This window comes from Rhamphochromis longiceps, linkage group LG11, assembly GCF_057381845.1.
Source record: "Rhamphochromis longiceps isolate RC_006_pf linkage group LG11, R_longiceps_female_GT1.1, whole genome shotgun sequence".
In the NCBI taxonomy this organism is placed as follows: domain Eukaryota; kingdom Metazoa; phylum Chordata; class Actinopteri; order Cichliformes; family Cichlidae; genus Rhamphochromis; species Rhamphochromis longiceps.
In genome coordinates this window covers 15,544,215-15,560,052 of record NC_140567.1, presented here as the reverse complement: position 1 = coordinate 15,560,052, position 15,838 = coordinate 15,544,215, and the positions used below count along the sequence as shown (strand labels likewise).

The 15,838-nt window shown below is 43.7% G+C and overlaps 2 protein-coding genes across 4 annotated transcripts in view; one reads left to right on the top strand and one right to left on the bottom strand.

Annotated features, from left to right (window-relative positions):
* The window catches only part of LOC146658747 (teashirt homolog 1-like), a 36,761-nt gene extending 25,601 nt beyond the window's left edge, over nt 1-11,160 (bottom strand). For 2 of the 3 annotated variants that reach the window (XR_014913749.1, XM_085422465.1), the window contains exons 1-2: nt 8,448-9,054; nt 7,645-8,227 (exon numbers count right to left, since the gene is read on the bottom strand). Coding sequence is in view for 2 of the 3 variants with exons in the window: in XM_085422465.1 (XP_085278591.1) it covers nt 7,645-7,684 (40 nt within the window). In the remaining variant the exon portion in view is untranslated. Of the gene's footprint in view, nt 1-7,644; nt 8,228-8,447; nt 9,055-10,403 lie in introns of those variants that run through there. The other variant, XM_085422466.1, reaches the window with a different exon arrangement.
* On the top strand, nt 9,630-13,999 carry LOC146658746 (prostaglandin reductase-3-like). Its single transcript, XM_085422467.1, has 2 exons — nt 9,630-10,237; nt 12,850-13,999. The coding sequence occupies exons 1-2, from the start codon at nt 9,954-9,956 to the stop codon at nt 13,778-13,780; spliced, it is 1,215 nt and encodes a 404-aa protein (XP_085278593.1). The 5' UTR covers nt 9,630-9,953; the 3' UTR covers nt 13,781-13,999.
* Nucleotides 14,000-15,838: the final 1,839 nt, after the last annotated feature.

The following is a 15,838-nucleotide window of genomic DNA, read 5'->3' as shown; positions in this document are numbered from 1 at the left end:
CCAGCGGTTAGGTTAGTCTGCAGCTGCTGCTGTTTTGCAGAAGGTGAACTTAACATACACTGTGTATGTATGACGCACACCAGAGATGAAATGAAGATGCTTTTCTTTAAACCTGTGGAACAAACTGCATAGCGAGCTTGATCTAGAGTTTTGCTTTCGCCTACCGTCTTTGCATCGTTCTGGTATTATTCAACTACCAGAGTGCGAACCGGCCTACAGATCGAGGTTAAAATGGGGAAAATACCGGACCTTCCACCCATCCGCCCAACACTCGCTTCACCGTGATTGCTAATACAGCGAGCTATTGATCAATGAGTGCCTGCCGCTGGCTGCTGTTTCAAAGGGGGAGAGAACAGGGGCTGCAGGGCCTGTGACAACCCTGACAAGGGTAAAGTGTTATTTCTCTCACACACCGACAGCTGGACAAGGGGTGTGGAGCGGAGGAGAGGGGAATGTTGTAGGGATGGAGGGACATGTGCGTGAGTTGGGAGGGGCAATTCGGCCGGCCAGGCAGTAATTCTTAATTGACACCTGTCAGGATAATGGCGGCAGTCACAGCTGTTGTGGGAGAATTTGTCCATCGTCCCGTTCATCTGTCAGCTTTAATGCCCATCCTAAAAGCTACACCCCACCCACCACCCACCACTCCACGCCATGCAGCAAATACACAAACACACACGCACAGATTTCATCTCCCTTCCCTATCCTAAATATCCACCTCTCTTGAGCTTCACCCACACGGCCAATCTTCTTTGGTGCTGCTGCTTGGCTAAACATCGGTGCCCACCGCTGTCATCACACCATCACACATCCACCCCCCCCACACTCCATAACAGAGGGGGGGAAAAAACCCCACACTTAATCATTACATTGCTGTATGGATTTAAGCCATGCTGAGATAATTTAGTATTTGTTAAAAGACGAAAAAAAAACGCGCTTTTCAACTCTTTCACTCCCCCAGCTGCCTCTTTTTAAGCGTGTCATTCGACCCTGACAATCTCCACCTAAGTTTGTCCGCCGAGGGGTTGAGATGAGAAACATGCTGGAGAGGGTAAAAGAGCAAGAAATAAAGGGAGACGGAGTGCTGCAAAATGAGAGGGGAGATATGTGAAAGAGTCATAGAGAGAGAGCGAGAGAGGTAGAGGGAGATAGAGAAGAAGAGAGGGAGGAGAGGGAGGAGTGTACAGGGGTTGGGTGTCCCTGGATGGGGTTCTTGCTCTTCTGTAGTGGGCCCATCTCGTTTGTCTTGTTTGTTTGTTGGCATCAAAGAGCTGCCTCTCACTCCCCCTGCTAACTGATGTAATGAGTGGGTAAGCTACATGTTTTTTTTTTGTTTGTTTTTTTCCTGCGCCGAGGAATTCAAATACTTATTAAACAAAATATTCTGTAATTGCTCATCTTTTATTGATAGTAGTAACATGTTAAATTTGGCTCTAGCAGACTTTCCCATAGCCTCTCGAGGAGGCACAGGACTGATCAAGAGAGCAAATTTACCCTCGGCAAATGTAATACTTTACTTAAGAAAATTTAAGATGTCAATTTTTGTGCTGTAAATGTTGCATGACTACTTCTCTTGAACGTTTCCCCTCTTATCCTCCTCATGTCTCAAATTATGTGCCAGAGGAAAGCAAAAAATAAATAAATAAAAAACACACACACAAAATATCAACAGTTTTTTTTTTTTCATTAATGAGCTCGGAGGTCTTACATCCCTACTGTGGACCCTTAACAAACTGTAATTACTCAGCACAACACAAATATTACATAGTAATTAAGCACACTTAACAGAGAGCTGATAACGGCGACAGCAAGTCATTTATCAAAGCTTTGAGTCCTTTCTGAAATTTCATGAAAGTTAAGAAAACGAGTTTGTTATGCTGCTGCAACATTGAAAAATGAGAACAAAAATTCTTTATTTGGGGGGAAATTGTTTTTCTATGGCAGTCAGGAATAAGACTGCTTGTCAGCCCAGTCCCAGAGGGCTGCTTTCTATCTGTTTCAGACTTCATTTTCTCAGACTAGCGGGTTTTTTTTCCTCCTTCTTTTTTGGATCCCATGACTTGCTGCTGTTTTTATGTGCTGCAAGGCAGGCAACAAAGCACATCTGGCTTCTTTAATGATATGATTTCCCATCATGCTAAGCCACCTCCATTATGACCTCCCACAGAGACACGCTGGCTGCACTTAAGCATTAGGTGTAGGTGTGTACGTGCGTTTTTGTGTGTGTACGTGCGCGCGTCTGCCTGACTGTCTGTGTTTATGGTTGACGGTGTGCATGTGTGTGTTTAAAGTGCAGCGAGGGCAACACACTGCTAGTGATGGTAGCGGCGTGCCCCGAGGGCAGGTTTTTGCTGCGAATGCCCCGAAAAGAATCAAAAAGAGGAAAAAGACAACGAGGGGCATTAGCGGTATGGCGTGAAATCTATCTTTTATCCATATGAACCACAAAAGCTACATGGTTACAAGTTTGCTAATATCATCTATCTTGTAATTAGTTATTCCTGATAATCCATATTTTTTTTAAAAAAAACATTCAACAAACCTGTTGATCTTGAAACCGTTTTGGTAATGTTTACACAACTAATATTTGCACATTCATGCAAAAGAATTACAAGGATGATAAATGAAACTAAACCATGTAAGAAACTAATACCACACACAGACACACACACAAACACCAGGGGCACTCGTGGTGACTCGAGGCATTAGAAGAGCGAGCTGAGCAAGTTTGACCTCTGACTGGCTCAAATCCCAGATGTAAATTTAACTGCTAGTTTGGGAGGGTGGCGCAGGAGCAAAAGTGGCTATTGACGAAGTCGATCGATGCCACCTGCTAATGACGCCACCGCTCCAATTAGTGTAACCTCTAGCTGAGTCCGCACACACCGGGCTAAATAGAATGGCCAGAAAACATACAGTACATGCGAGGTGTGTGTGTGTGTGTGTTGGGGCTGAGATGAAACAAGGCTGCGGTGGATCGATAAGTGTTCCCGCTCTGTCTGATATCCCTCCTTTTTGACTGGGAATAGTGCAGAGATATAACAGTTGAGATATGAGAAACATGGCGCTGCTCTTGGAGCTTGTTTTCCTGCTCTTGCAGTGATGTGGGGGGTTGGGGGGGGAGGGGGGGCAGAGGGGCAGGCCACGCTAAAAAAGATGACTAACATGGCGTGGTTACCGTTACACTCGTTGGAGTTATTCATTCCAGGAAAACTAACACCGGTCAGTGCTAAGCTACAAGCTCACACACACACACACACTCTCACCTCATCTCTCTCCCTTTCCTCCTCTTACACACTCACACAAACATGCACACACTTCTTTTTTTTTTCCTCCTTTTTTCATCCAAATCTAACATAAACTTCTCATTTCTCAGAAGCTGTGCAGCCTTTGAGCCATCGGAAGTTAAGCCTTCCAACTTTCAAGCGAGACACTAGTTCCTTTCTTGAAAAAAATCAACTTTTCATCAAAACAAGACTGTTCTAATTCTCGGAGGGGGGGGGGGGTATTCAAATCTGGCAACACTGAGTTTTTTCAATAAAATGCACACACACACACACACACACACACACACACACACACACCTAGAGCCTATGCAGTGCAGTATTCCTCAGGACACCGGTGCAGACAGAAGGGTGAGTTGATGTGTGTGTGTGTGTGTGTGTGTGTGTGTGTGTGTGTGTGTGGAGGGGGGTGCCACATAAATCTCAGCGTTCTGATTATTTCGAGGGGAGAATATCACATAACAGCATCGTCAAGTAAGAGCACAAAGGTCGCTGTGTAATCTTAGCTACCCCGGGCATGCAAAATCATTAATCCCCGGGCACTGTGATTCTCCAGCTCGGAATAAACTGGAGGCCTTCAGCGAGGCGGGCGGCTACAACACCGAGCTGGGAGAACGTTCAGCCAAAGTACGAGGAGGCCGTTCTATGAAGTGGCAGTGATTTACTGGCAAGGGTGGGGGTGGTGGAGCTGGTGGGGCCGCAACACATGCAAAAGTGTGAAAACTTCAACAGAACGTCGAGATTTTTAAAAATGGTTCCCGGGATTACTCTGGAGCGCTGATGCATCAGGCGGTTAGAACAGGCCTCAGCCGTGTCATTAATACAAAAATAAATAAAGCTCTCGCAAGAGTTGAGAAATTTCCACTGAGAAAATTACAGCAGAAAATAAGAGGAAACTTCACGAAAAATGCACTGCATTAATGATAGTAATAGTAATTTTTTTAAAAACAACCCGAAAACGATTTTCGGCGTAACCGAAAGAATTCTAATGAAAATAAAAACAATGGGACAAGCAGAAAATTAGCAGAGAACAGAGGGATAGGCTGCAATGTGGTGTGGCTGGTCTGGCTCGCTTATTGCAAGGTTATAGGAGGTGTTGAGGATGGGGGCGTATGTGTGTGTGTGTATGGGTGGGGGGGGGGCCTTACTGAGGTCATTAACTGGCATTGTCTCCTGATGTGATTAGTCAGGTAGCAAAGTCCATTTGTCACCTGCAGAGGCAAATTGAGTTGGTGCTGCACTAGGGGCTATGGGGACTGTATAATATCAACTTGATTACATCAAGGCAGCTGTGGACTTGACACCTTACTGAATTTGTCAGCATTAATCGTTAGGGCCTGTCACAAATCCATCAGCTCCACAGATAATTAGGGCTCTCTCTAATGAAGCCAACGGGATGCAACCTTACCCCCACCACCACCACCCCTTCCCCACTCTATACACACACACACCGTTTCTCTTATAATTAACCATCATGCAACGGAACAAGAGCGACTATCTCGTCGTCTTTTTTCCCTCGTCTTCCTCATGTAAGACTATGCAAGCCTGCCTACCATGAAAGGCGGCGTCACTGCTTTCTGTCCTTTACTTTTTTTGGTTTTTCCTCCTGGCCTCTTTACCTTTAAATCAAGGCATCGACTGTACGAGGTGCACGTAGTAATGCACAACATCCATCTTTGCACAAACAAGAACACCAGGGTGTGTGTGTATATATATATTTTCACAAACTTGCTGATTCAGGTTTGCAAAGTTTCTTCACATCTTGGTTTCCATGTTCTGGAATTCCTGCGTGTGAATTTCCTGATGAAAATTATAAAGCAACAGGAAGCGTGACAACGAGTGCTGCGTTTTCATTCCATCGGTGGAATATGTCATTAATGGGGTTTTTTGTCATCTAAACAGCAGTGTCACACACACACACACACACACACACATGCAGATACTTCAAAATGATCCTAAGAAATCCTGTGATAATTTTCTTAAAAGCAAAACAAAACACAAAATTTATTGTTTAAAAAAAAATTGCGGAAATTGTAAAATTTACTGCAAAATAAAGCAATCGATTAACAACCTGATCAAAGAAAAGTTTTAACATGAGAAGCTCAAGCAACCCGAAAATTCTTTGCCAAGAAGCTGCCTAAGAAGTGCACTGTGTATGAAAATTAACAGGGAAATGTGCACATCTGATTATGTAACTCAAAGAAACGAAACTGTTAAGAAAATCTTTTGCTGTTTCTGATTTGCAAAATATAACTTTGCATGGTGCGGCCTCGAAACATAACGCACCTAATAAAAGTCTCCACAAGCTTTACAAAGTGAGAATGAAAAAAATAGGCCGTCCACACAAGTCTGCTATTGTTGTTTTAATTGTCTGACTCCTGATTTCCATGCCTAGTCCCACTATGAGCTATTTCCTCTTTGAGCAGTAGCACACAGAGGAAGCCACAGGTCAGTACGAGCTCCCAGTGGAGCATCGGGCTAGCCTGGTGTGTAAGTCGGTGTGTGCATGCGTATCAGCGTGATTGCGTGTTAGTCAGTCGCTTCTGGAAGCGTGGAGTGGAGGGCGTTATCTCTGACCGGCCATCGTGTTCGTGAAAGAATGGAAAACATCCCGTTTGCCAAGCTGTGATTGACCATTACAACCCATGATGTGCATGGCACTCAGTGGACGTTGTAATGGATCAATGGTTTGTGTGTATGTGTGTGTGGTGTGTGTGTGGCAGGAGAAAGGAGGGGAAGGGAGGGGTCACAGAGATGTCATGTTTTTCATGCCTCCATCTACATGCAGAAACCTAACGGGAGTCCCTCTGCTCCCATCATGGCCAACCTTTTCCAGGGGGATATTTTGCCAAAGCAACAGCGGTGACTGTTCTCTCCGTCTCACACACACAAATGCAGAAAGGTACAGCGAGACTCGGTATATAAAACTCGATTCTTGCTTCGCGGTGTGGGCCAGAAAACATATTACAGGTTGCCACAAAGGCAAACGAGAAAAGGCGAAGTTAACAGCGAGCACCGGTTGAATGTTCATCCGTCCTACACTCCTTCTCATCCTCCTCCTCATCCTCATCATCACCACCACCATCATCTTCATCATCGCAAGCTCTCTGTTTAAAATGATAAAACCTGCTGAGTTCAAAGTCTTCGTCGGCTGGCCCTCCTGTTCGACCCGCTTTGCACCTCATATTTCAAAATCTCTTTAAAATTCTGTAACTGTCTTTTGTTCACTCCAGTTGTTAATGCCTAACTTCAAAGGCTCGGCCTCATTAGCACAGAGGTAGAAACCCCTGTCACTCATTTACATTTGTTTAAAGGCTGCAGGGAGACAAGAGGAAAAAGGGGGAGTCCACATCCAAACCACTAGAAGTCAACCTTGTCGGTCCTCTGCCAACACCTGGTTTTATCAGTTGGTCACATTATAAAAATCATATCCAGCAGTGGACCTCAGCTGTGGGCTGATTCTTGCAGCGAATAAGGGAGGAATATTTCGGACGAGGACAGCCAGAACCTTCCATATTTTCATCTAAGAATATATAGGAAGAGGAGGAGAATTCAAATACCTGTTCTTTTTAAAGAGTGTTGGGGAATTTCTTGCAATTGAACATACACACAGTGCTTTCATCTGCTTTCTGTGCATACACATTTGAAGAAATAAGGTGATTTTTTCAACCACAATTCCCAACTTTCTTCTTTATCCTTTTTTCTTTTTCTTCCTTTTTGTCTTTGCTTTTCAGTTCCTGGTTAAAAGCAGGGTTGTGCATTTGAGTGGCTACCAGAAGCATGCTTGTCTTCACGGAGGGATTTATTGATGTTTATCAGGGATGAATAGATCAAAGACTGCCACATGACAGACGATCAATCACGCATCAAATCAAGGGTGGCAATCCTCTAATAAAATAAAAAAGAAAGGAAAAACCAGCTCTCGCCCGTTTTTCTCCCCCCTTTCTTTCCCAGTCAATTATTCATCATTACTCACTCTTGAACCTCAAAAACTCCCTTTTATCCCCATAACATGCCATTTAGTTTATCTCACCATTCTTAATAGAACTTTCCTGGCACCGGAGGATTTAAAAAAAAATCTCAAAGTGGCATTGCGCAGATACGTGCGTCATTTGCGCAATTAGATACATTTTAAACACAACAGTGTGTCCAGGGGTGAGTTGTGCGCTGTGTTATTAACACAAATAAATTGATTTAAACCATAAGTTGTAAAATAATAATAATAATAGTAATAAATCGCAGCATGCAGTCCTGCTAAAGAAAAAAAAGGTGGAAGGAGAGACTTCCAATTGGCACTTGGAAATAAAAACTAGTTGGTTACTGGGATGGGAAATGGTCGTAATGGAGGGGCGGGTTATACCTGCTGATCGCCGCGGCTCTTGCTGCTTTCTCCTCGGCATAGTGACCGTCGCGTTCCACGGTGCTTCTCATGCAGGAATTACAAACAAATGGAGTCTTATCAGTTTTGAAAAATCATCCCGTTTTTCGGGGGAGGGGTGTTGTTGATCTCTGAGCTGAGAATGTCTCTTCAAACCGGCTGCTCTTTTTTGGATGTGATAGCTGGGTCGGCTTCAGCGAGACTGAGCTCAAAAATTACGAAGGGATTCGGCCAGCTCCTGACACCTTCACTTCCATTAAAAATCATCTTCCTTCATCTCTCTCGTGGCAGAGTACGAAAAGAAGCAACAAAAAAAAAAAAAACAGCACCTTAAAACCCAAGTTTTCGGTTCACTCCCTTTGGGGGAAAAACAAAAAAAATCCCCCTAATCTCCAGTGCTGTTTGGAGGGGGACGATAGTTTGCTGCGCCTTTTACGCACACCAAAACTAAAAAGAAAAAAGAAAAGAAAGAGATTTCTGGCGGTAACCAAACAAATAAGTCCCGAGTGCACACCTCTGATAAGTAATGTATCCTTGTGTTTCCTTCCGTTCTTTTGCCACAGACCTGAAAGAGAGAGAATGGGAAAGGAGAAGAGAGATAGACAGGCATTAGATGGGTTAATGTCAATCCCGTCACCACCACGCCACCTCAGCCCGGATCCAGCCTCACCAGTCCGGCGGAGACTTTTTTCCTCCCTCCCCTTCTGCCCTCTTTCTCTCCCACAGAAGGGGGAAAATAATTAAATAAAATAAATGGAGACGAGTAGGCTTTCTCTTGTACTTACGTTTTAAGAGTCGTGGAAATGATTTTCACCGCTCATCTGATCGCATGTTGGACAGAGTCGGGTTTTTTTTGTTTTTGTTTTTTTTTTGGAGGGTTGGTTGATGCGGTGGAGAGGATATCACTTGAGAGAGAGGGGAAACAAGACGCAGGCGCATCCAAGCTTCGCCAACAACAGATCAGATCGACATGGACTAAAATATTTGTCTCTTGAAAAAGCCAAAAAAAAACCAAGACGGGGGGCAAAAACTCCAGGGACTGATCCGCGGTCTCTCAAAAAAAAGAAAAAAATGGGAACGCGGCGGATCCAGAAGCTGTTTCAGACAGTCTCAACTGATAGACAGACGCATCGAGTGGCTTTTCCTGCTACATTTTTACTCCTCCCCTCTCCACAAGCGTCACCCCTGACAGAGGAGCCTACCTGTCAATCTTTTTAATTGTCTTGTTTTCCCCCCCTCTCTCTCTCTCTCTCTCTCTCTCTCTCCTTCTCCCTTTGCTTAAAAAAGAAGCCAAACCTCCGACAAAAGGATATGATCCTCTCAAAACTTACTGCGAGATCAGCTAACAAAACCAAACTTATCCCAATGCCTCTTGCAAACTATCAAAAACAACAAGGCTCACTACTTAAGTCTGAGCTTTTTGCAACCCAGGTGACATCTTAAGATCGCCTGGTAGTGACACGGCACGAGTTAGGGCACGACTCTTGCTCCCGCTGACGCTTTAATGTCCCCCAGTGCGCTCCGGCAGCTCTGTTAAGAATAGATCCTTCCAGAAAAATGACAGTCAGATGACAACAGACGATAACACAGCTGCATGGAAGGAGCAGGCAAAATAAATAAAGAAACAAATAATGGAATGAGATGAAAACAAGACACTTTCACAAATCGCCTGTGGGAGCTTTTTGGTTACAGGTGTAGTGTGGGCAGAAACATCTCCCTATGACGCTCAAAACATTTAGTATTAGGAAGAAAAGGGGGGAAAGGCGCCAGTCAAACGGGAGCGCAGTCGTAGTGCACGCTCGGACCGTGATTTTTGTTGTTATTTGTAGGTGTTGGGAAAAGATCCGATGGGTTGGCGTTCTTTTCGTGGGAGTGAAACGGCTGAGGATAGCCTGTGTGGGGAGACGAGGATTGATTTGTTTCACCTTAGTAGGAAGTAAGTGTTGTGTCCGGGAAGGGGAGGGACTCCCGACGACAAGTCTGAGGCGCTGCTGTGCTCCACGCTGGGGCTGCACCAGTGCAATGTTTTAATCCTAAACTCGATCCCCCGCTTGTTTGCTTTGCGTAAGAGTCACGCTACGACGCATCGCGCTTTTTTTCTCCCCCCCTGTTTTTTTTATTTTTGGTCTAAAAGCTCGTTTGGCTCGGCTCAGCCTGGCCCGGGCCTGGCCTGCACGCCGTGCGTGTGCAGAGGGGAGGCTTGTGGTGCAGGCTAATGGCACCTGATCGACCTAATCACAGGCACGAGCACGCGTCAAGTTTGGTCGTGAACTTTGTCACATTTCGGAATCATGTCCAGGGCGCTGTTGGCGAGAAACGGCAGGAGAGCACTACCGCTAATCTACGGGGGGCGCAGAGGCACCGACACACTTTCAGGAGTTCATCTGGCTGCGAGGCGGTTCATCGTAGATATGTCCTACTCGGCGCACTTCATGGATTTTAAAGGATCCTCCATAGCGAGCAGTATGAAAAAGCTGGTAGTCACCAAGCTCAGCCCGAATTTCAGAGAGGCCGTTTCTACGCAAACCGTGGCCGTTCCGACACCCGGAGACGCGGACTTGCTGGTCAGAAATCGGTAAGTTAATTTTGGTGACGGTGGGAACACACGGACTCTGTTTTTCTGTCGGTCGGGAAAGCGTTAGGTGACCCGAAGCGTCTTCTTTCTTTTCTTTCTTTTTCTTTTTTTTAAAATGCCGATCTGTCAGGAGATTGTTGAGAAGTTATTAAACGGCTCCGCTTACCTCGAATCACCCATGTCCAGCACCTGCGATCACCCTCATCATTATCATCATCATCATCATCGCCACAAGATGGAAAAATACGTGAGGAATAAGCGCTGTACTGTAATTCCAAGTTCCGCCCTCTCTGCATTTGTCTATCAATCCATCTCGGCATCTCTCTCTCTCTTCTATCGCTCTCTCTCCCCTGCTCTCTCTCCCTCTCTCCCTCTCTCTCTCTCTCTCTCTGTCCTGTCTCTCTACGTCACCAACCTGCAAACAGAAAGTCATGGGGGGGCTCAGGCTGGCATCAAGAGATGGAGATGATGGAGAAGGCGATGGGAGTGCTACACGGCGCTGGAATTGCAGCATCATTTCTTTCATTCACAGCAGCAGAAGGCAGAGTGGATCCAGGAGTCTGTTGTACGGGCTCTGTTGTGCGTGAACAGAGTCGACATTATTACAGTAACAGATAAATGAAATTAAAGCCAAAAAACATACATTAATGCTTTTTTTTTTTTTTAATAGTTGAATTTCTGCATAAATTTCTGATTCCACCTCACTCTGCTTTCAGGTTCCTACAACATTGCTGGCTGTGTGCGCCTTATGTAGTTTTTAATGTTAAGTCAGCTTTACATCAGTCCACCTCGTGGTTTACTGTTGTATTTACTGCCAATAAAATACAGTCCTCCCCGAGACTGAGTGTAAAACGTACAACATTAGGATCTTATTAGCTTGTAAGACAGTCGCTTGGTGCACCGAGACCCTTGACCGTCTGTGTCGTCTGTGTCAGTGATGCATCACAGTCATGGGAAAATGTTTTAACTGACAGGGGAAAGTAAACCAGAGAACACTTTGTCCCGTTTTGCACGGTGTAAGAGAAATTTTAAAGGAATATAAAATACAGAAGATTGTGAGCGGTTTTTATTTAAAAAAAAAAATCATAGCTGCAGTGAAAAGAAGAGACTGAGGTTTATATATATATATATATATATATATATATATATATGGGGGATAGGTTAATTGAGTAATCCAAATTGTCACTAGGTGTGAATGTGAGTGTGAATGGTTGTCTGTCCCTGTGTGTTAGCCCTGCGACAGACTGGCGACCTGTCCAGGGTGTACCCTGCCTTTCGCCCTATGACAGCTGGGATAGGCTCCAGCCCCCCCGCGACCCTGAAAAGGATAAGCGGAAGCGAATGGATGGAGATATATATATATATATATATATATATATATATATATATATATATATATATATATATATATATATATATATATATATATATATATATATATATATATATATAGTAAATTTTAAAAATAAATGCGTGCAGACATTTTTTTTACATGTACTAAAACCCTTCACTTCCAAGAGTCCAGGTGTCCCTCAGCATCTTATCTGAGCCACATGTGCACAAAAATTTGGTCACGCACATGCAAAAGATAAAAGTCGTATAAAATTGCAAGATGTGAGTTTTTGTAGTTTTCTGGACTTTCATTAATTCTTGAGAGACATAAATAAGAGATTTATTTTTTATCCCCAAGTATAGCGTTTATCAATACACTGTATCTTATTTTGTAATTTCAGTGGAACCAGTGTCAAATTATTAGGCTTGCTATCATTTAACAGAGCATTTTGGCCAAACCTGTGTTACCTGTTTGAAAAGTTTTTCCAGGGCTTAGGCTTGCACAGACTGAGACTTTATTGTTACAGATCCCCTGCTAATTTGGAGTGTTATTTAAACTCAGACGCCTTGCTAGTTTATGCACATGCAAACAGTTTGTACCTTTTTTGATAATAAAATAATACGTCGATGCGAGGAAACTGATTCCATAGATGTGAAGAAGTCAAACCAAGGCGTTTTGTTATATCGTCGCCACCCATCTATAAACCACAGAAGCATTATCTGGGAGCTCAAAGTACACGTGTGACATGCACGGTAATGAGGCACACCGTGCGTGCCGCTCTAAAAGACAGTAAATGATTTATTTATACGTTCCTTTCTCACATATTTGTTTCCAGCATGTTACAAAAGTAAGATGAAAACAACCGTCTTCATGTTGAGGCAAGAAGCAGCTATCTGAATTTTTTTTTTTTTTTTAAGTGCAGTTTGTTGTGGGTGTCTCTGAAGACAATGAATCATGACATCATGCAATGCGTTTTGTGATACAAACCTTTCCCTGTCAGTGCAGGACTTTTCTTTCCGAGCAAAGAGAAGGAAAAGAGAAAAAATAACTCATTGCCAAAACAAACCAAAGTGTTTTGGCCCTGTGCGCGCCCATCTGCACAACAAGGAAGTTGACCTTCATACAGGATTTCAGGAAATATGTGCTTACGCTAATAACCGCATAAAACCCCGTTAACTGAAATGCAATGTTAATGTATCCATTTTGCTCAGCACATGCTGATGTAGCAGGTTTATTTCCCTAACTTTTAATCCTCAATTATTTTTCTCTTGTGTTTCAGTTTTGTGGGAATCAACGCCTCAGACATTAATTACTCAGCGGGCCGTTACGACCCTTCGGTGAAGCCTCCCTTTGATGCAGGTTTTGAGGGCATTGGGGAGGTTGTCGGCCTTGGCCTTAGCGCGAGCTCCCGCTACACCGTCGGGGATACTGTGGCCTACTTCGGCAGTGGCGCGTTTGCCGAGTACACGGTGGTCCCAGCCAAGGAAGCTGTGCCTGTTCCTGCGGTGAAGCCAGAGTTCCTCACCCTTTTGGTCAGCGGCGCCACGGCTTATATAGCCTTAAAACGTCTGGGCGACCTGGCTAAAGGTGAGACTGTCCTGGTCACGGCGGCCGCAGGAGGAACGGGACAGTTCGCTGTGCAGTTTGCCAAGCAGGCTGGTTGCCATGTCATTGGGACCTGCTCGACCAACGAGAAAGCCGGTTTCCTCAAATCCATCGGCTGCGACAGGCCGATCAACTACACCGCTGAAGACTTGGCTAAGACCCTGAGGAAAGAGTATCCACAAGGCATAGACGTGGTCTATGAGTCAGTCGGAGGGAGCGTCTTAGAGCTCGCAGTAAACAGTCTGGCCAATAAAGGCCGGCTGATAGTGATTGGCTTCATCTCAGGGTACCAGAGCGCTTCAGGGATCCCACCTTTCAAAGGAGGAACGCTACCAGTCAAGCTACTCCAGAAGTCGGCCAGCATTCGGGGTTTCTTCTTGCCCCACTTCTTAGGTGACTACAGGGAGGCTCTGAGTAGCATGATTCAGATGTTTGCCAAAGGGAAGCTAGTGTGTGAGGTGGATTGCGGTGATTTGGCAGAGGAGGGGAAATTTGTAGGCTTGGATGCGGTTTTCCGGGCAGTGGACTACATGTATGCAGGGAGAAACCTGGGCAAAGTCGTGGTGGAAGTGGCACCACCGTCTGTTAGTAATAGCAAGCTGTGATTTAACTGATTGTAGATGCACTTAAGAAATCATACTTAAAATTACAATGATTCAATCAGTAATATATATATATATATATATATATATATATGTATATGTATAGTTTAATGAAGGATTTTTAACCACGGAAAAGCTCTTTATTTTTGTAAAATGACTGATGATACAGCCCAGTAACTAAAAATAATGTCATGAATAAACATACAGCAACTTTGGAAAGTGCTTTGGGGTTGTTTTTGCTTTTTTATGTGCACATGCACTCAGTCATGAATATATTCAGCACAGAATTTAATATAAAATATTTAAAGTTTTAAATAAGTGTGTGCTAATCAAAAGTCACCATATATTGAAACTCAGAAACAAAAGCTAAGGTTTTTTTCACCTCCCCCACACCTTCCGTCCACCTCCGAAATCATGTTAGACCTGCTGCCATAATGCGCTTGCTTTTGGCGCTCTCGAGCACTTTATCATAAAACATTTATAGTAGATAGACTTCATTGTTTTTCTAATAGGGCCTTACATTGGTATGTGCTTGTCAAAAGTGAGTGCTGCTCCAGGTGTGCTTGGCATTTCATTGCCTGTTTGTGGCTGACAGAAACAGCATTCACACAATCAATCTTTTCATTCACATGCCCCGAAGCTGCACATAATAAAAAAAAATTAGTCCAGCTAACCAGGAGTTGGGCTAGAAAATGTCATTATTTTCTTCCACTGTGAGTAAAAAAAAAAAAAAAATCACTCATAGTGAATGCTCTGCGATATGCCCTTTGACACATTTTTTTTTTCCATTTCCATTTTTTTGAATTTAATTTGGCTTTTTGAAACAACAAAGTCTTAAAAAAATACCATTTAAAGTTTAATCACATTGCACTCATTTTTATAAAACCCAAAGATAAAACTTTAGTGTTTCTTTCAACTTTGAAAGCCTTATTGAGCTTAAAAAAAGTTTTCAGAGTCCCAACTTCAGCAGTGTACTGTTAAACCACTCCAAAAGCAGGAAATGGACAAGAGATGCTTATAACAGTCCGTGTTGGATTACTGCACTGTGTGTCATTTTAAACAAACACCTGTTCCTACCTGGCAGGGATGGCTGTAGTCTTCATGCACCGTGAACACGTTATTTCCTCATCCAGGTGGCTACTCAAAATATAACCCAGTGTGAAATACGTTACAGGTGTGTCCCCAGCATGCAAAGCTGCTACCTTCACCAGACGGTGCAGGAAATCAGAAACACACCAGGCCAAGGCGGTTCTGAATCCGTAGTGGAGCAAGTCAGAACACCTCTCAAAGTCACTCACACGTACGCCACAGCCTGTGTCAGCAAGAGACACCGTAGGTATGTTTGTTGCTTTGAGTCAGGCCCGTAATGTCTTACGTGCACGGTTATTTTCAATTTTCCGAGTAGCTGTTAGGTTTTTTTAAAAAAAACAAAAACAACTATTTTTAGCTGCTTAAAAATATGTGTGCATGTTAATCATTGTTTCTGTTACAGTTGGAGTTGGATGACTCACGCTAGTCGATGCTTGCCATGTTTTTGTGTAGCTTGCTCTTACAAATTTAGGTTAAAAATTATTTACTTAAATCACGGATGTGATGTTTTTGCACTCATTTATTCAGTATTTAAAGCACCACATCTGTGATCTAAAGCCTCTCGGGTCAGAATAAAAACAATTTTTTACCCATGAAAGTTCAACTTTGATTGCACAGTTTAAAAAAATGTTTTTAAAGATTTTTTATGGATATAATTAAAGCAGAAATGGAAGTACTGGGAATTGCATAGGCGTAAGTGACCAAGAGAGCAAACACACTTTAAATGACTGCCAGTCACCTCTTAACACCACTGCTTGCTCAGGAGTTAAAATGAAAAAAGAAAAGCAAGCTCTTACATGCCGGCCACACAAAAGGTGAGAGGAGTGATGATGCACGTGGGTGCGTAGACGAATTTAGCATGCGTCAGTACTCCTGTGCATCCATGTTGGACTATGAGGAGAAGGAGGAGGCCGGGTGTAGCATCTCTTCAATTAACAGGAGAGGCCCTGTCTCGCCGTCCTCCGGGGCCTA

Excerpts from the sequence above, each read along its gene's own strand:
- LOC146658746 (XM_085422467.1), top strand. The coding sequence starts at position 9,954 with ATGTCCAGGGCGCTGTTGGCGAGAAACGGCAGGAGAGCACTACCGCTA. Across the intron at positions 10,238-12,849 it reads GACTTGCTGGTCAGAAATCG|TTTTGTGGGAATCAACGCCT; the intron begins GTAAGTTAATTT and ends CTTGTGTTTCAG.